Source organism: Seriola dumerili, unplaced genomic scaffold, assembly GCF_002260705.1.
Source record: "Seriola dumerili isolate Sdu_G_001 unplaced genomic scaffold, Sdu_1.0 BDQW01000155.1, whole genome shotgun sequence".
Taxonomy (NCBI): Eukaryota; Metazoa; Chordata; class Actinopteri; order Carangiformes; family Carangidae; genus Seriola; species Seriola dumerili.
In genome coordinates, this window is record NW_019174410.1 from 1083095 (window position 1) to 1103443 (window position 20349).

Here is a 20349-nt window from a genome sequence, read left to right on the forward strand (position 1 = left end):
TGGAAAAACCTGAGCTGCAGTTAACCTCCATTTCACAGCAACAACCTGCCGTGAGCGTTCACACTGCACATGGAGGAAAAACATCATCTTCATACTGAAATGATTAATGTGTGAAACAGCCATTCATTAACGTGTGAAACAGCCATTCATGGCCATGAATGGCTGTTTCACACGTTAATCATTTCAGTATGAAGAGCGTGATGCTCGTCTGAATGCAAGGATGTAAAAATGGACCAAAAAACGCTGAAATTGGGAATTCAATATACACAGTTTTATTTACATTGACACATGTAACACATCAGGTTTAAGCAGTAACACTAAAGCCTTTAATAAATATTGTAGCAAAATGCAGGAAAAGCGTGACGGGAGCAACGAGATGAAAAATGATCTCTATTATTCCGAGACGTCTCCTTCCTAGTCGTCATTGTTTACCGGTGTTGCAGCGAGTATTGATGATCAGATACGACCGTTTCAGAGCCGTGTTTCTGTGGCAGCTTCCAAGTGAACCTGCAGAACTGGTTGAAATGATGAGAATTTGCCAAAAAAAAAAAAATTAAAAACATTAGCCAAAGCAAATCTCTTCTGTTTTAAGTTTCCATGGTGACAAAGAGACACAAGCAGCTTTTCCAGTTGATTCTACAGTTGGAAATCTGTGCACACATTAGAAAATACAGCACGATAGAATTCTGCATGAATGTACCACGTCTTCATTGAGATAGACATCTTCAAAAAGCATCAACATTACTTTACAATATACGCATATTTATATTTACAAAAAGACAGAGCGGTAAGACTGTGAGGTTTCAAAAGCCTAAACAACTCGATGAATATTTAGTAGTGGCACCTCTTAACAGTAAATCTTTTAATTCAGCAATCACACGGTCACGCACACAAAGACAAGAAGACGTGCATCCGATTCCTCACACACACACACACACACACACACAAACAGGACACTTTCCTGGTGCTCTTCACAACAACATCCACCAGTGGGAAGAGGGGAATCATAATGGTCTGGACTGATACAGACTACTGGCTGAGAGGTGCTGAAAGTCCCACTTCTGATGGAGGAAACAGCTGGAAACAAAGAAGAGAAGGACTGCTGGGAAACCAGCTACTGGCCGGAGAACAATGAGATGACCAACACACTGAGACTGAGCTCCGTATCCAGTGTCGACATCTGAGCAGAGAGCCACCAAGACCCTCCGTTTTCCTCTGGCTCGTCAACCTCACCTCATGGCATTTCATACGGGCGCCACTTTAACCGTGATGTACACTATACAACAGACTGTCGTCCCGATTCCTGGACCCTCGTAAAGGGGAAGAAAGTGAGAAGCAAAGAAAACACATCTCAGGAATGGCAGTACCTGTCTCGTGCTTGTAAACAAAGACAACACACTGGATGTGGCAAGAGAGGAACCATATACACCTGAACAGTTATTTACACCTTTACAAGAGACCTCTCCAGCAGTCCAGCTGTCAAAAAGTGAAACTATACACCTGCCTCGAGTTACGAGCTTCACAGAGCGTCTCCTTTCATCAAACTCTTCCCGTCTCATCATATTAAAGCAATGACTATTATCATTACCTTCACATATTTACACATTTACAGTCAACAAGCATAGAAATGCAAAAGCTAGCGTACCATGTCTATACCTTCTCTCTGAAGAAAACAGTGTGTAGAGTAATCATGGGCTGATCCACGGTGTGTGTTAATCTGATCTAATAAAGACAGGTGTTTGCTCTCCATGCAGTGACACCCAGTGCTGGGGAGGAACTAGTTACCTACAGGATAACTTCATTAAATTACAAAATAAACGTCACTGGAATTTGTTACAGCTACTGAGGAAAAGAGATTAATTACTAATCAAAATGTTTGTTGTCAGAATGATTTCAAAGGGATTCCAAATATATTCTGTTTTAGCAAAAAAGCTGAAATATAAATTCATTCTGTTGCTCTGCGTCTTGTGACCGAGCACCAACAGCTTCTGCAGGCTTGTCTGCAGGTCGGACAGGTGACAGGTAGACAGATAATTTTACTCAATTGTGTTTTCATTAAATATTAACTCGGAGGTCGTTAGGTCATGAGATTTCTACAGGGCACTAAGTTAATGGTGCTGAAAAGTAATAAAAAAAAAGAAATAATACATCACTTTAAGTGTTTAAAACCATTACATTACTCATTATATTATAATAATTAATAATTAGTGATCTATAACCTGTTACATAACCTTCCCAACACTGGTGACATCCAACACAAAAAGACAAACGTGTCTCCTAAAAGACATGAAGCACTTACGGACTCTAAGCATGACGCGCCATGCTGTCTAATAGCTTATATACCAGTGTCTCGATATCTCATTTTAAATTGGCCCCCGGAAAGTATATCCTTCTTATAAACATTTGGAAACAGCTGGAAATAATACTGACAACGAAGGAATAAAAAGAAAAAAAAAAAAAAAAAAGCTGCATTACATAGTGTATGGAATGATGTGAAGTTCAAGTGCCTCAAGTGCTTCTTTTCTTTTTTCCTCCAACAATTGCAACAGCCAACCAAAAATAAAAACTGCACGTACATCGCTATGACAGAAAAAACAGCAAAGAATAACAAAACACAAAATGTAAAAAGAAAAAGAAAATACTCCAATAGATAGAAAGAAACAGTCGTGTACGGAGTGGCTCAAAAAAACAAACAAAAACAAAAACAAAAACAAAACAAAACAAAAAACAAAACAAGAAAACTTTTATGAAATGTGTAGGAAAAAAGTAACAGAACAAATTAAAATAACAAAACAGTGTAATAATGAACTCAATGACAGTGTTAGAGTAACGGCTGATGTCCCTCCACCCTCCCCGGTACCTCAGCAGTTCTTTGCTGTGAGCAGGGGAGCATTAGTCCAACTGTCCTCCCTATGATCAGCAGGCAATAATAGTGACAGCAACGACAAAAGCCATTCTTCCTTCGGTGTTCTTTCTTCTAATTCATGGCAATTATCATTCCGTCTGCGACACGTGACGACAAGCGCTGCCGGTACCAGAGCGGTGGGCGGGTGTAGTGGTTGGGTGGTTTGTGGCGGAACATTACAGGCACTTTATGAGGCTGCCAGACAGGTCGGGTTGGGTCCTTACACCCGTTGCGCTGTGAGGGTTGTCCCCTCCAGGAAGACCTCGTGCTGGACCAGTAAGGGCTGGGTCAGAGCGCTGTTGGTGCCTGCTGAGTTGAGACGGTGAACCGCTGTGCTCTGAGAACTGGGCTCCTCCCTGTCTCTGGGCGTCACAGGAAGCCTGAAGCTGAAGTTCAGATAAATCTGAAGATAAGGAAGAGAAAGAGAGAGGAGCAGAGGGAACAACGTTTGTTAGGGTTTTTATTGTTTACCGTTTCAGTTCTGCAATTTCAAATATCACAGAAATTTCAGTGTTCACCTCAACTGCACAGTTTACCTCTTTAGTAACTTAGGTGTTTGTGTCACGTATCATTACGCCATGAAGGTAAAACTTTAAGAAACTTTCACAACAAATTCACTTAGATGAGCTTGAAACCACTGTCTCCTTTAAGGAGCTAGGAGACAGTTAGCTTAGCTTAGCATAAAGACTGGAAGCAGCAGGGTAAACAGCTAGCCTGTCTCCGTCCAATGTGAAACACGACTAAAAGTCTCCATGCTAGCAGCTGTGTGAGGCTAAACTCATAAATGCTAACATAAACATGCTAATGTGGTGACAATGGCAATGCTAACATGCAAAGGTTTAGCTGAAGTTTACCATGTTCACCATTTTATTGCAGTTCCTCAAACAGTGGCTTTATTTACCTCCACTGCAGAAGATGTCCGGCCTTTATTTGAGGCGGGACTTTATTTCTAAATCTCACTGTTTGAAAAGCAACTGCTCATATTTTAGATTCGTTTAGATTCGCTCCCCTTCGACCTGCGAACACAGCGACACAGTTAAACTTACTGCCTTACGTTGTGAATACAAACACTCCCTGTAACTGTTTCAAATTAAAAGCCCTCTGAACTTGGTTTAATCCACAGAAAAACAACAAATTGACGTTTAAAAATAATCAAAGCACAGACGGTAATCTCCAATAGATCAATAACTTCTCTCTTTTTTTCACTTCTTGGTTTTTGTGCAGATTAAACAAGATTTAACATGTTAATTAAATTTCCCCGTTTACAGTGTTTATGCTAAGCTAAGCTAACTGTCTCCAGCTTCATATTTCCCTCACAAACAGAGAGAGCAGTATTCATCTTTTCATCTAACTCTCAGCGAGAAAGCTAATAAGCACATTTCCCAAAATGTTAAATTATCCCCTTAAAGCTAACGTTCTGAAGAACTAGCACAGCGTGTCAGAAGACAGAGAGAACAACAGAGGCTTTAGTAAAATCAGATGAGCCGAGAGGTCAAACACATCTGCTCATGCTGCGAGACGCCACAGACCTTTAGCTGAATAATGTGTGCACACTCTGTGGGGTGACTTTAAAAGCTATTTTCCCCACAAGAAGTGATGCAGCAGTCACACACCGAGTTTTCAGAGTGAAATAAGCCTGTCATCCGTTAGCCTTGGCTTAGCATTTAGCATAAAGGACAATGCTAATATTCATGCATAAGGGTGTTTCTGAAACTACAGTCACTTTTGACCCTCCCAAAGTTAAAAAAAAAATGAACCTCTTTGAATTTGAATTTTAACCATCACAGTAAGAAATATATATAATCAGGTTCACAAAACTGAATGTGGTCGTTAAGATTTTAGTTTACAGTTTTTTATCAATTGTTCCTACCAAATGTTCTTACAAAAACATTTGTTAAATACTGTTTCCTTCTTCAATTTACATAAAATTTTAATACATTTAAACAGATTTTCATCAGCCTTTGTATATGATTGTAAACACTGATATAAAAAATAATATAAAATATAGGATTTCATGTCAACTGTCTCCAGACACAGAAAAGATAAAGTGAATTACTTTTCATGAAAGATATTGTAAATTCTAATGTTTAAACATCTCTGGTCAAGTGTTTAAATGTTTTTTGCGAATAAAAAACATTATAATAATTATAATAAAGTATTGCTGCGGTCACGACAATGTAAATGTTAATGTGAATATTAATAATGTGACCTACTGTAGAGGAACAGACAGAAACAGAAGGTAAACATCTTCGTCTTTGTTATTTGTCGAGGCTCAAAAATGACGAAGTTCTCACATGAACCGTGTCACATCAGGTTTTTACCACTTTAGGTGCCTGAAGTCGCGTCTATTATTTCACTGCCTCATAATGTGTGTTGAACGGCCTGTGAAGTCTTCTCAGGTCATTGTTTTCGAGGAATGCAGTTTTGAGTCAACAGCATCACAGCGGTGAAACCTACGTGCTTAGTGGCATCTGACAGCTGCTGTTCAATCCTTTCCACGACCTTCCTGAAGGGGGGTCTGTTGAAGGGGTCAGCATCCCAGCAGGACCTCATAATCTGATACCTGTGGGGCAGCGCGCGCACACACACACACACACACACACACACACACACACACTTTTATTTGTCAGCAGTTATTACATCCCCTTTTCTTTTTGTGTGCATACTGTTTCCCGTTCTCAGTTCCATCTAGATTTAACATGTCCTCAGTTTTAGTTCGTCACTCATGAAAAGCCAAATGCAGCATGATGAGAACGGGCTGCTTTTCAGATCCCCCACATTGCATTCTTTCATACTCTCCCCACCTCCATCTGTCCAATCACACCATCTCTCCTATGACTGTTTTACAAACACTCGCATTTCACTTCAACACCTTCTACACGCGTTCATGTCTCATCTTAAACAACAACTCACATTTCACTGGGTGCAAACTCTGGAGCGTCCATTCTGTAACCTTCTTTTATCAGTTTGTAGAACTTGGCGTCCACAGGCATCCCGGGATAAGGACTGTTTCCTGCGTTCAGCGGAGAGATTCGGTTACATCGAGCACTTCTGAAAACACACAGCTGGACAAACACCGCCACGCAACGGACGGCTAGACATACCTAGTGAGAAGATTTCCCAAAGCAGGATGCCGTAGGACCACACGTCACTTTCAAACGTGTACACGCACTCAAAGATACTTTCTGGAGACATCCACTTCACTGGCAGACGAGCCTGAAAGAGAAGAACTCGGTGAGACGGAAAGTCCAAATGTCAAACCTTTCCCCAGTGATTTCTTTTTAATTTTTCTTTTAACTGTGACGTGGGCCGAAGGTTTGTGACTGAGGACTGCTAAATGAACAGACTGTACCGATTGTGAGGTACGAACATGCCGTTCCCCTCAGGATTTAAAGACACGCAGAGCTTGGTGCATCTGTGACACTCACACCCGACACTTACACAAAAATGCAGGCACACATTTCACACAGGTCTCCAAGTTTTTTAACTATTCATTTGGCAAATATTTGGCTGCCACGCGCCGTCAGAGCCGCGTACCGTGTAATCAGGCTAATGATTTAAATAAAGGCCGAGAAATCATCTGTAGAAATCAAGCGTGGAGCTCAAAGTGAGACCGCAGGGATGGTGATAAAACTAAATATGTTAAATGGGAGTTACTGCCTCAATTTGTGGAGCGGAGGTCTTGGAACATTCTGACAGGAAAACACATAATGATCTGAGAACACGAATAAGGTTCAAGGTGAGTTTCACTCCACACAAAAAGGTACATCAGATAAGTCTGGAGTTACAATCCAAAAACACTAAGGGATCTTTGGTTTCAGCTGCAGGCACATCTGGACTGGACATCAGCAGCTTTTCAAAAGTCTTAGTAACTGGCAGCTGGTTTCAAACTAAATCAAGTTTATTGTGATTGTATTTTTGGATCATAGCTTTTTAACAAATCAGATTTGATTTGTTTCCTGTTGGTTTTTTCGTCTTGTTTGATTCTTTTCAGCTGCTTAACAAGTAAATAAATCCATCATGCACTGTCACCTGTATCAAGGTTTACATGGAGTATTAAAGTGTCAGTGTGGGTGGGCCTCCGACAGCAACATGCAGATTGCCTGAATGACTTCATCTTGAATCTGCTTTTTTTCTAGCCAGTTGGAAAACTCCCAAATCAGGAGTTTTGCTTACACAGGATCTCTGACAAGTAACGACACGACGGACTGAGCGAGGGCACCACCAACACACCAACTCATTACTTTTACAAACTGGTTTCCAAAGCAGGAAACTGAAGGACGAGGGCCGATTTAATTGGATGGCATGTTGAAGGATGACCACTGAATGTGTCCCGCGTCTCGAGTGTCACGCAGTTACTTACGTTTCCTTTGACTACATAGTTGGAGTCGGTGGTGATGTCCCGGGCCAGGCCGAAGTCACAGATCTTTGCCACTCTTCCTTGAGTCAGGAGGATGTTTCTGGCTGCCAGGTCTCTGTGGATACACTGGAGAACAAACACACAGCTTGCCTTTAATACCTGCCGATACGCGTTACATACATGACCCATCAATGATTTAACACGGGATCGTGAACGAGGCGCTTCTTCTCGTGCAGTTTGCTACTGAATTTCCGCACTGGAATCTGTAAGACGCTGATACACGAGCTCACCGGCCACAGTATCTCTTCACAGCTAATAAATGTTTCAGCAGCGTGCTCCAACATGCGTTTTAGATCCGTTTACTAGCTGTGGAAACTTGATGCATGCTCTGCCATGTCATCATCATCATCATCATCATCATCATCATCATCATCATCATCATCAGAGTTTCAGAAATCAAGTGTGACAGTCGCACAGTGAAGCTGATGCTCACATTTTTGGAGGCTAAGAACTCCATGCCTTTGGCCACTTGGTATGAGAAGCTGAGAAGGTCCTCGGTGTCGAGAGACAGACCGTCCTCGTCAAACATCTCGCTCTCTGCGTCTGCTTCCACGTAGGAGCCGCCTGAGAGAGACACACAAACAGGATGGAGATCACTTCCCTGAAACTGCACCGAGTCTTTACTTCAAATGCTTCTCCCTATATATATATATATTTTTTTTTTCAACAGTGAGGTATTTGATGAATGGCTGGCTCGCTTGCCTTTGTGCAGCGAGCGTCTCTTCTCGGAGGACGAGCCGAAGGGAGGGTTGCCAGCAACAGAAGGCCTCATGGTCATGTAGCCGTTCAAGCTGTCTCTGTGAAGAGGAAAGGAGCAGTCTGGTCTCAGCTGAGCCACAGCCACACATAGGCACGCTGCTGTCCAAATACCCTCCTCCTACGCACGTTCTGGATAGTAAATACTAGTACTCTCTTTTCTTTTCCATGCACAATAAACCGCTCTTTATACACAAGAAAAGAACCTGACCCAGCTGTGTCTCTCTGCGGCGTGATGTTGCGGTAGTAGCAGTCTTCCTCCGGCTTGAAGCAGATGAAGGATTCTCTCTTTCTGCGTAGAAAATTAAGAAGGTCTCCGAAGCAGCAGTACTCTGTTATCACGAGTGTGGGACCTGCAGACAAAGAGACACACGCCTCGTGAGAGTCGTCTCGCCAAATACACGACGACACCTGCGTTTTGTAAAAATCTGAGTAATGAGGTGAAAGAATGAACCCCCCCCCCCAGTCATAGTTTCCAGATTCACTCCACAGTTTTAAATGATACTGAAGTGCAACATGGCGGCCGCACCTCCAACAGTGCAGGCTCCCAGCAGGTTCACAATGTTCATGTGGTTTCCCAAGTAACTGAGGACTTTCAGCTCTGACATCAGCGCCTCTTTCTCCGTGGCATGAGCGCTCGCTGCGGAGAGAAAAACACAAAACAGGATGAGCGTTTATAAAAGGATTAGGAGTAAAACTGAGCTCACAATCAACTGTGTTTATACAGACTATCATGCGCTGGTTTCTGCAAACTGAAATAAAAGCTTCCTGTTGGATATGTTGATTTGACAAACCACCAAATAAAAACATCCACATAACATTGTCATGGCTCGTCCCTGAAAAGCTGCAGGACGAATCATGTTGTTAATATGTCCCGGCGTGTGTGTGTGTGTGTGTGTGTGTGTGTGTGTGTGTGTGTGTGTGTGTGTGTGTGTGTGTGTGTGTGTCGTGCTTACATTTGAGCATTTTCACAGCCACCGTCATGACGGAGTCTGCTTTGGAGAGACCGTACGCAGTGGCTTCCACCACTTTCCCAAACGCACCAGATCCCAGCGTCTTCCCTGAAGACGAGAGGACAGACACAAAAACTGTTATTCCCCCCCGTCCTGCTTCCCTCCCACTAACTGGCCCCGTGCCAGTGTTCCTAGGACAACACCAGTTTGAGCCCCCGGGCTGTGAACGTAGGCACCAGGACACGCAGGATCCTGTTTGAGGAGGTTGGTTAAAAACAACACCCAGAATATGTCAACAATATGGTGTTTGCAGTGAGGGAGTAAGGTTTCATTATTAATGACCTGTGGAACTGGTTCGTTTCTGGTGACCACAGACGGCGTGTCTGTCAGTCAGTGTGAAGTGGCCTGAGGGCGGCAGAGATAACGTCAGGCCGACTTTATGACCGACACAAACCCACATTTATCTCCACATCACTCTGCTGCTGCCCTGATTCACACCTGAGACATGACACCCAGGACACACACTGTGTCAGGAGTGACAGATTAATGGAAATCGCACAGACACACACTGCAGATGATTTCTAGAACAGGAGGGGCGCGGCGCTCACCGAAACGCAAGTTGTTTCGCGGGAACTCCCACTGATGATCGTACGGCAGCTGGGTGGGGTCAATGTACACATAGTTGTTTCCATGGATACCCTCGATGACTTTCCACTGAATCTGGTACTTGGGTTTCTGGCACGAACGCAGACAAAAGAGAAAGAAAAAGAGTGAAACATGAATTAATGTTACCCATGAACCCGAGCTGCTTTTTCTTCACTCGTTTTGTTGACGTCGTGTTTGAGAATGTGACGGAAGAGGCCGCGGCGTGCGGGAAAAGCTCAGAGCGATCTTACCTGCATGTACTTGTAGAACAGCATGATGAGGACGAGGCAGAGGATGCCTGCGGCTGACACGGAGCCAATTAGCAGGGGGGTGAACAGATCGTGGGGAACAGTTCTCTCTGCGGGGGGAGACAGAAACCATCATGTTGAACACAAGAGCGGCGACATTAGAGCCAATCAGACGCTGTCTCTTTGGTTTGCCGTGTTTACACTCTGAATGACATTGCAAAGGGGCATTAAGGTAAGCCAGAGAAGGGCTAAGTCACAGCAAAGCCCACTTTGGTCAAATCACAGCAAACTAATCCAATTATATATGTATACATACTGAGGAGTTCTCTGCTTTTTTCCTCTGTTTTCAAATTCTGCATTTATTTTGTTGAACTGCTTCAAATCGCTCGTGATTATTCTGCGTTTCACTGTATCGCTGTTGCTTTTACAGCTGTGCCGGTGAGTAATTATATATAATCAGTGTTCTGTTCCTTTGTGTCTGGCTGTTTGTTATGCCTTATTGTTTTGCTCCTCTGTACACTGGGGTGTAATAAGCTCTTTAGAGATAAGGAGCTTTCTCTCCACTTCAAATCTGAGAATGCAGAGTCTGCAGGAACTAATCCCCTGTAAACCTGTCAGTGGTTTCTAAAGCTCTGTGTATTCTCTGCTGCAGCTCACTGACACCTCCGAGCCTCCCACAGCCCCAGAACGCCCGGCACCGCCAGGACTCCTACTGCGCTGCACACTCTCAGCGCCTCCGCCTGGTCTGCTGCTACTCTGTGAAGCACAAAAATCCTGGGCACATGATCCCACCGGCCTGTCCCGCCTGGCCGCAAACGCTCGCCCACAGACCCCCCCCCCCCCCGCCCCCCCCCCCCCCTCCCCCCGGTGTCCGCATAAACCGGTCTCCTGGCTCAGACGGGGACAAAACTTTGCTGTACTTTCAGTTCCTGCTGCTCACACCATTTTGAAGATATTGTATAACAGATGGGGAAGCCGTTATAACAGAGCGGATTTGGAGTCATAAAGTAAACAATGGACTAAAGCTAATTCCTTTGTGTAAGTGACAACCTCTTATCGTGGCCAGTAATGTCTGAGGTATCTCTCCTTGCAAATGTTTACCTAACAGATTATGGAGGACCCACCTGTTGTTGTAAGACCACGTTTATGGGTTAATCCTCCCCAAAGTCATGCTTTTAGTAAATATTGTGAGCCGAGGAATAAATCCTTCACGTGGTTTACTACAGGGCAGAGCTCAGATAACTTTGTTTGGGTGACAGAATATTTAACGCCACAGAATTTACTCCACAAAGTTTTAATGAAACTGAAAGATTTGTCTGAAAAGAGATTTTTCTTGTAGCACTGACGCCGTTGCTCTTCTAACCTGAAGGTGAAGCCGTGCAGAGGATTACATCAATTCATGTTTGAGTTGACTTATTTAAATGTCTTACTCTGCATGTGTGTGATATCTGCACTCACCGCTGATGGAGAAGAGCGTGTAGGCCTGCTCTCCCTCCACGGTGGCCACACATTCCAGAGTGTTGAACCGTCCCCTGCTGACGTTCACCCGGCTCTCCACCTCCGTCTTCCCAAACATGGGGCTGAAGAGCGTGACGGTGATCACGTTGTGCTCCTCCTGGGTGGCGTTCACCTGTTGGGAGCACCTGAGGGCAGAAGATTACACATTGTTGACAAACGGCTGACGGGATCACCGAGCTATTCGTCAATTGTCTCCTTTCAGGACGCTCAGGCTTCGTCGCCCTGACCCACATTCCTCACCTGAGCCGTGGAAACTCTTTCCTCAACAACACGACTTCACAGAAAATGCAGAACATGTGTTCACGTTTGAGGTTTTTTTTTTTGTTGCCAGGAGTTAGTAGGTCATGGTAACAGTGTGTGTGTGTGTGTGTGTGTGTGGGGGGTTCAGTGCACATGAAACAAAGGTGAAACGTGCAGGTAGCACAGGGCTCCATAAAGAGCAGCTGTTATCTCAGTGCTCTCTGGTCACAGGCTTAGCCGTCACAGCCGGTCCGGTACATACATTTGCGTGCCTGTATGTAATAGCTATTAAGTGGATTTGATTATGATTAAAAAATGACTGGATAAAGTTTGGATAATCACTTATGATTCATTGCCTGTGCTGCTTGGGATTGGTGTTGCTACGGCAACCGGCGGCTCCTCCCTCAACACACTTTACGTTTGACACGGAGATGAGCCGTGTCCAGTTGTATCCGGGCAGGTGTCCCCGCGCCCCCACCAATCACAAATCAATTCTCTCCAATCCCCTGTCACATGGGGGTCATCTTTATCACCGTCAACCAATCACAAGTCAGCCCCCGTCAAATCCCACAATCCCACATTCCACCGCCATCATCATTCCTCTATCCAATGTGTCTTTAGCGTGACCTTAAGGACCCTCGAGGTGTATGAATGTAACGGATCTGCCAGCGTGCGACGAACAGGTGGTGCTCTGTGCAAACAACTTCCTGATAAAGCACCTAGGAATTTGCAGAAGTGCGAGAAACACGGACGTATTCAGAGTTTCCACGGCTTAAATCATCGTGCTGGAGCAATAAAAGTAGATGCCTCACTGCCGTTGCAAAAGCCATGGCATTTATCTGCTGACATAAATCTAATAATTGGATTGTTGTGGAGCATTTTGTTTGTTAGATTACACAAGATAGAGCTGCTTTTGATTTTGGTTTGGCACTTTTCCTCTTGTTTAGTCGACTGATGGCCAGACATCACAACGTTTCCCAACTTCAAACCAGCGAGAGAAGCACAAACAAAAACAGAAATGCAGAAATCTGAAATGATTCTAACTCTGGCAGAAGGTTTCACTTTCATGCAGGTGTCGATATCTGATGATCAGATCGGTTGAGGTCCTCACCTGATGTACGGCTGCTCACAGTAATACCAGGTGATCTGGGGGGCAGGAAACCCCTCAGCCACACAGCGTACCTGTCCGTCCACCGGGCCCTCGTGAGATACGATCTCGGGTTTACCTGACAAACAAGGGTTAATGTTTATTTTACATTTCATCCCATTGTAATGAACCTCAGCCAGGTACGTGTGCTGCAGGGGGGGGGGGGGTCATCACAACCTATTCCCTCGCGAAAATTAACACAAGGCGGAGTAATGAAATTCATCATGTGGCTTGAGGGAACGAAAAACCTTTCAACGAAATCTATGACACGACTTACTGGTCACAAAGATGGTGAACGTCTGATTCACTGACGCGTCGCCGTTGGAGGCTCGAAAGGTGTAAACTCCTCCCTCTGACATTTTCAGCCGCACCAGCCTCAGCTCGCTGCTGTACCTGAACACAACACATCACATTTTTAGCATGAATGCTCTTATTGATTTTCTTTTACAAACCCGAGGAAACACGATGACTAGTAATGTTTTAATGGTGCATAAACAGAGCAGAGCTGATACTGTTCTTTTATCCACGTCGGCTCATTCAGTGTTTTGTTTTGTTCTGCACATGAGACTTTAACAGAGAAATATTAACTCTGCAGTCTTTTTGTTTTTCTTTACATCCAATGACTCTGGAGGCGATTCTAGAAATAAGATTGCTCCTGTTATTGGAATTGATTTATTGATTTTGAACACTGTAAGAAAGGCTTCAGTGATTGTCTCGCACTGCGCACCAGCTGCTTCAGGCGGTCATGTGAAATTGAAGCCTAAAGGGAGCGTCCTAGTTCTCCCACATTAAAAGAATTGTTTATAATAAACATCGTGACACATGAGCAAAAACTAATTCACCTTGAATAAAGTTATGTAACATTGGTAACCCCTGCACGGAGGTAACACTGCAGATATTTTGTGACTTCTTTTCGCATGAAAGTTATCTGTAATCAGTTTCTATTTCACTGGAAACCCCGGAGTATCTTTAGGATTTCAGCTGAATTTCTCAGGCAGCTGTGACAAGAGCAGCTGTTGCATTATCACCTGCAGCCGAACCAAAGGTGGTAAATTCCACTGACGGACGGTAATGAACATTTTCATCTGGGTGGTAAAGTAGCGTGCGTCTGTGTGTCGCCTCGCCTGTATTCGTGGCTGTGTGTGGTGATGACGTGGTCGGTTGTGTTCTTCAGCTCGTGGCCCATGAAGCTCCAGGAGAAGGTGTGTGGTTTGGGATAGGCCTCCATGTCAGCGTTCAGGGTCAAGCTCTCGCCCGAGCGCACGTGGATGGTTCTGTTGTTTGTGGGCGTTAAGTTGATGAACCCTTTGTCTGAAAGAGGAGAGGGGGGAGGTGTGGTTAGAGGGTCTGCAGAGGGGTAAAATGAGGTTGTGCTGGGCGACACACTCACTGGTGTTTGCATGGTGCACCTCCCAGACACAGAGACCAGGGAAGACAACACAGACAATCACTCAAGACTTTGACATTTAGGGAAATATCCTTATTCACTTTCTGAAAACATCAATCCCACTCTCATATCCTACAATCTCCACGAGCAGCTGGTTAGCTTAGCTTAGCGTAAAGACTGGAGACAGAGGGAAACAGCTAGCCTGGCTCTGACCGGTTCTGTATTGTATAAAAACTGAGGCGTAAAAACAACAGCTCTCTGATTTACATGGTTTCGCCTCATTATTACCAGATATCCTGTTAATTAAGGAGGTTAATGTGGCCGGTCAGGAAATAATCCAGCACATAACACCCCGTAAAACAGCAAGCTGTCTGTTTTATGTTTGTCCAGATGGAACCAATGCTAAACAACATGTTAACTAGTCAATGTTAGGGGGTTTAGTAAAGGTTTTCTTAGAGCCAGGCTAGCTGTCTCTGTTTCCAGTCTTTATGCTAAGCTAGGCTAACTAACTGTGGGAAATAGCTTAACATTTACCATACAGATATGATAAATCTCCTATCACCTGAATCTCAGCAAGAAAGTGAATATGCAACATTTCCTGTTGAAAATGAGGAAACTTAAAGCTGCCTTAAAGACAAGAGTGAAACGTCAGTGAGCGGCTGCAGCTTTCACTGTCAGCTGATCCTCTCACACACTCACCATAAACATCGAGCCGCACCGACTGCGTGCTGACCCCTCTTTCGTTCTCGGCTTCACATCGGTACGTCCCGGCGTCTTGGGGCCCGACCGCCGCAACGTGCAACGTGGAGCTGCGCATGTGAGTGAAGTTCTCCGTCAGGATGCGTGAAGCACCGTCAATCTTTGCTGGTTGCTGTGGATACCAGACGGCACCCTGTCAACGCCCAGAGATCTCTAGAGATTAACCCTGTCTGCATGTCTATCCTCGCCAAGCACACAAACACTGACACACACCCAGCCGCATGCCAGCACACGCACACGCACACACACACACACACACACACACACACACACACACACACACACACACACACGTACGCACACGGTAGTCAACATGGTGCACACACAGCCAAGATCCTGAAGCTTAGACAGCGTGACCTTTGACCCCTGTTGCTGTTGTTCATTAGAACAGACAACCACTGACGCCAGCTGCAGGAAAACCTCTCAGTAGGAAGAAAACCAGTTTGGGAAATGGTTGAAAGTAACATCATGGTTGACTAACATCACTGGTGACGGCTCAATTAGCAGTTGGCAGGTAGAATGAGGCTACCTGTACTGAACCCCCCCCCCCAGGACAGCTGATGTCTAGTGGCTGACTCCTCCCCACACGCTTCAGTCAAACGGCCGAAGCTCCAGTAGATCTCACGAGACAATATTCAATACTCACACTACAGTCTGAACACGCAACTCAATACACAGAAAACGAGCCCACCAACAAAAACGAAGAGTTCAGTCCTCCACCAGCAGCACAGCACACAGCAAAGAATAAGGCAGAAGGGTCTCACCGAGCCAGGTGGGGTGACCCACTGCAGCTTGATGTCCCCGTTGACGTTGGTGGTGTTGCAGGTGAGGGACAGACTCTCGTTCCGGGTCAGGACCACTCTTTTGGGGGCCTGCATCTCAATCACAGGAGGAGCGATGGGGACTGGAAAGAAATGGAGGTGTGTCAGGGAGGTTTTGACACACACACACACACACACACAACGATGCACACACACACACACAAGCATCTGCCCTCCTTCACCTGGTCGCACTGTCAGGTGGTAGTCGTGGGATCTGATGTGCCTTCCCTTGAGAGTTCCCGTGCACACGTAGCAACCCTCGTAGGCCTTCTGCGTGTTGTGGATGGTGATGCCTTGCTCCAGGCTGGCAGAGTAGTTGAGACCAGAGGCCAGAGCTGTGCTGGAGCACGTTTCCAGGCGCAGGTTGCCCAGACTCGGATCGGTTGCCAGGCAGGGGATGGAAGCAGTGTCTCCCACACGAGTGAGAATGTTGAACACCATTGATTTTCTGAAGGGATTATCAGGATCTGCCAAAATAAAAATGCGATCAGTCATCAGAGGTGTAAACAGGGCCGCACGCCAACTTATTAAAGCTTTAGTTTGTGACATCCATTATATAAGAAAGCCTCGCTCTGTAACACACACCATCCTCTAACCGTTTCTGTTTGGGAGGCGTTGTTTTAACCTTTCCTCCAAAGGATGGGCCATGTGATTGGCTGGCTGCTCCGCTCCATCACTTGTGGATGGAGCAGTGGATAATTATGAGAAGGTAAAGTAAGTCTGTAACAGTGGGAGCAGGTGGTACGCAGCCGGTTCAATGAGTGGCGTTTAACCTCTGCAGAAGAAGAGAGCACGACATGCGGCTGTAATTAAGAGTGTCAATCAAACCTCAGATGGTGGAAAACATAATGGAAATATGGCGTTTCTGCTTCCGTGCATTAACCTACAGTCCCCTCATCTGTTCATCCGCCCATATCTTCTGTCTCCTCAGTCTGCTTCCACTGCACTTTCTTCTCATCTATACGTCGATGTTTCCACCTCAGCTGAGGCTAAAAACTGATTTTGCTCTATGACAGTTTGTTGTTGTTGTTCAGCGCTAACGCCCATGAACACAGTCGCTGCTGCATCACGTTATAACGCGTTCAACTAGCAAGAGATATATCACGGCTTTTATTGTGAAGAAGTCACAGGAAACGCAGCGTGTTCGTCACCATGATCAGCCATAAAATAATGCATCAACAAAAACAAGACAGTTGTCACGTGCCGTGTTGTTTGTCTGAGGGTTCGGCTGCGCTGTCAAACAGAAACACCGGGAACATCAAATGAATCCAGTACCACAGTTTCCCCGCTGCACAGGTTCATCTGAAACTCAAACTCAGTGAGGTTCTATCGGAGCCTCTCAGATGAGGAGCAGTTCCTCAGAGGTAGATGTGTGGACTGCGCAGTGAATGATCACGGTGAGCGCCTGCAGTGATGGCTGTGAGCCAGGGGAATGTGGAGTCGTATAGAGCAGGAAGTACAGTAAAAGTCAGTCTTGCACTCAATAAATAGCTGCAGTCTCTACTGTACCTGTCCAGGCCAAAGTTACAAACACCTTCTTCTGCAAAACGCACCCACACACTCTGCTCCCTGTCACCGCAGAGGAGAGCCAAAACATTTCCTCCGCTCTCCCCTGCAGTCTGTTTCCACCTGCTCTACATCTCAAGCCTCTGTCTTCTCTCTCTCTCTCTCTCCACACGGTCTCAAACACGTTTAATCACCGAAAAAATACATCCGCACATGGACAATTAACATCCAGCTACCTCTGACATAGATGTAGACGGAGGCCCGCTCCCCAGAGCTCTTCTCCAGGCAGATGTAGCGGCCCATGTGACCGGGCAGAGCCCTGGTGACGTGCAGCGTGGACATCCCGTCCACCTTCTTCTCTCCCCGCAGCTTCACATTGGGCCGGTCCTCCCGCTGCCACTGCATCTCCTTCTCACCCTGGCAACGCAGCTCGAACGGCCTGTTGAGGTCGATGACGAGGCGGCCGTGCTCAGCGGTGGTGATGGCGGGCTTGGCGTTGCCTGTGGCGGGTAGAGAGGAGGTTCAACAGAACACGTGAAAACAAGTTAGAATGGTCAGATCCGTGCAGCTGATATTTAGGACACTGAAGTGATGAAAAGTCAAACGACTGATAAGAGACATTTTATCTGCTGTGAAGTCAAGATGTGTCAACACATGCCCCCCCCCAGGTGTACAGGTGTACTGCTGCTCCACAGGTAAGCAGCACAAACCTGCCACCTGACTGCAGCAGCTTCACGCTCAGACAGCTGTTCTGACAAACTGCAGTTAGGAGCGAAGTGTACATGTGAGTTAGAATTTTAATTCTCAGATCGTTTCATTTGAAGGGTTTTTGTTTGTTTGGGTTTTTTTTTTTTTTTAGATTTAAACAGATCAAATCACGATCTTACATTTATCTTCAACTGCGACCACAACAAGTGACGTACTGAGCCTTTAATGCAGGTACAGACAGCAGGGACTGACCCCTCACCCCTCCTGACGCCTGAGCCGAGAGAGTGTGTGTGTGTGTGTGTGTGCATGAGGTGGGGGTCTTCAGGCCCCACTTTCTCCCCTCAGACCAGCGTGATGACCGCTGCAGGACTCTGTGTGTGTGTGTGTGTGTGTGTGTGTGTGATACATGCTGCTGACACACACAGGCTCATTCCTTTAGTATAAATAAAAACACACACTTCCACATGCGACACCACTTGTTCCCTCACCTCAGCTCTCTGGCTGAGATCTGCTGAAGGGTGTGGCGGCTTCTCTTCAACACTTATTCAGTGGAATCACGGAACAGCAAACAGCGGTGTCTCATTATAGCGGGCTGTGTCTGTTGGAGACTCTCACTGATGCTAATTGCCGCTGTGTTTGCGGATCCTCCGCGTCTCTGCGCAAATATTTGACTAACAGCTGTGGAGGTTAACGTAAAGGATCAGCACGTTCTCCTCGTTGAAACATGTCTGTGTTTTTTATTCAGCCATCGCAGAGGACTGGAGGAGACCCGGTGGAAGTTCCTGCGTAAACGGGCTGAAGGCAAACTTCACGCCGCGCCTCGGTGCATCACATGACAGCCCGCACACTGCCTCATTCAAATCCCCTGCCAGCGCGGCATGAACATCCCACGGGCGCATCACAGGCCACAGTATCAAGCTGTCGGCATGTGGGCAAAACAGAAAAGAGAAAAACAAAAAACAGAGTCCACCTGATGCCGCCCTGAGCGCGCGGAGGTGCGCGAGGCGGCGCGAAGTGAAGCAGCAACCCTGCGGTTCACCGCTCGTTTCGGGCAGAGATGGTTTGCCAAGCTGCTTTCCATAAATGTGCGCGTTATCTCTGGGGAAAATCCCAGACTGCGCCCGAGCAGATAAAAACATAAACAGACGAACCCTGAAAAGCTGAAGCCTCCCAACGGAAACAGGCCGGGCCCCAAGTATTTGTGTCAGACGCCAGTAAAAACACAATTAGGTGTTAGAGGAGCTCGGCTCCACTCTGAAGATGAAGCCAAGCTATTGTTGCAATGTGTGTGTGTGTGTGTTTCTAAAATCCATCTCCAGAGCAAAGAACAATAAACAGACCGTGGGGGGAAAATGTTCTAAAGCGTAAAAGTCACACGTGTCAAGATTTATCCATAAAGTGAGAAATGACATCAGCGCGCCTGACAGTCCTGCACACATCAGCGCGGTGGAATGAGAAGCAGCAGATATATTTCCACAGTGAACCTGCAGCCTGCACCGAGCGCACAACACGACACACAGTCTCCTGTATTTCATTACTTTAGCTCCTCTGTTCGATGACTTTATGTCGTGTTAATGGCGCCCTGTTCTCTCGAATAAAACCTGCATTATTAAAGAGGCGCACTTGGTATCCACATCACCAGCCACAGTATCCACTTTCCTCATTAGGTTTCAGTGACTCGAGGTTGTCCGACTGCACCTCCACCTCCCTCCACCTCCACCGAACAAAGAAAAGTGTGGAGAAATGCATCATGAAGGCGCTTCACTCCGCTGTGATGTGGGTTATCTACAGAGCAGCTGAGTATCTGCCGCAGCAGTAAAACAACAACAAACAAACAAACAAACAAACAAAAGCGAAACAAAAGAAAGAAAAAGCGGAGAAAGTGAGCAGCAACAAGTTGAGTGCGTAAAGTGGCGCATCAGTTGCAAAAGCGGAGTCTTACCTGGATGGAAGGTGAACTGTAAAAAGACAGACAGCAGTATCCAGAGGTATTCCATCGTTATTATTCCATGGGTCTAGCCGTGAAGGTGAGCCAGTGCCTCTCCGGTTGTAGGTAGCTCTACTCTACTCGCATGCACAGCGCGTCGTAGTTGTGGGAACTTGACTGCGGGGCTGAGGCGCACTAACAAGTCTTTAAAGGCACAGATGCTCAGCTACAGCTACAGCTCTCAGCAACAGCAGCCGTCGCCTGTCTGCAAACATGCTGTTCTCCTGGAGCGCGCCAGAGGGGACGGTGGCCGGCGGACGGGCGGGCGGGCGGACGGGAGGGAGGGCAGGCGGACCGGGTACCTATCTCTGACCGACTGTGGCGTCAACAACATGTTTATGGGAGAACC

The 20349-nt window shown here is 46.1% G+C and overlaps 1 protein-coding gene across 1 annotated transcript; it reads right to left on the bottom strand.

Annotated features, from left to right (window-relative positions):
• Positions 1–2808: 2808 nt before the first annotated feature.
• Positions 2809–20010, bottom strand: kit (KIT proto-oncogene receptor tyrosine kinase). The gene is made up of 21 exons (XM_022751422.1): positions 19956–20010; positions 17542–17805; positions 15982–16266; positions 15743–15882; positions 14919–15111; positions 13957–14143; positions 13110–13225; positions 12797–12911; positions 11386–11570; positions 9931–10037; positions 9643–9769; positions 9038–9142; positions 8611–8721; positions 8293–8434; positions 8028–8122; positions 7759–7889; positions 7269–7391; positions 6010–6121; positions 5819–5918; positions 5363–5468; positions 2809–3308 (listed from the first exon to the last, which is right to left on the bottom strand). The coding sequence occupies exons 1-21, from the start codon at positions 20008–20010 to the stop codon at positions 3126–3128; spliced, it is 2982 nt and encodes a 993-aa protein (XP_022607143.1). The 3' UTR covers positions 2809–3125.
• Between the last annotated feature and the right edge of the window lie 339 nt (positions 20011–20349).

Excerpts from the sequence above, each read along its gene's own strand:
- kit (XM_022751422.1), bottom strand. The coding sequence starts at position 20,010 with ATGGAATACCTCTGGATACTGCTGTCTGTCTTTTTACAGTTCACCTTC. Across the intron at positions 15,112-15,742 it reads GGGTCACCCCACCTGGCTCG|GGTGCCGTCTGGTATCCACA; the intron begins GTGAGACCCTTC and ends GGGCGTTGACAG. Across the intron at positions 7,392-7,758 it reads AGTTCTTAGCCTCCAAAAAT|TGTATCCACAGAGACCTGGC; the intron begins GTGAGCATCAGC and ends TTTGTTCTCCAG.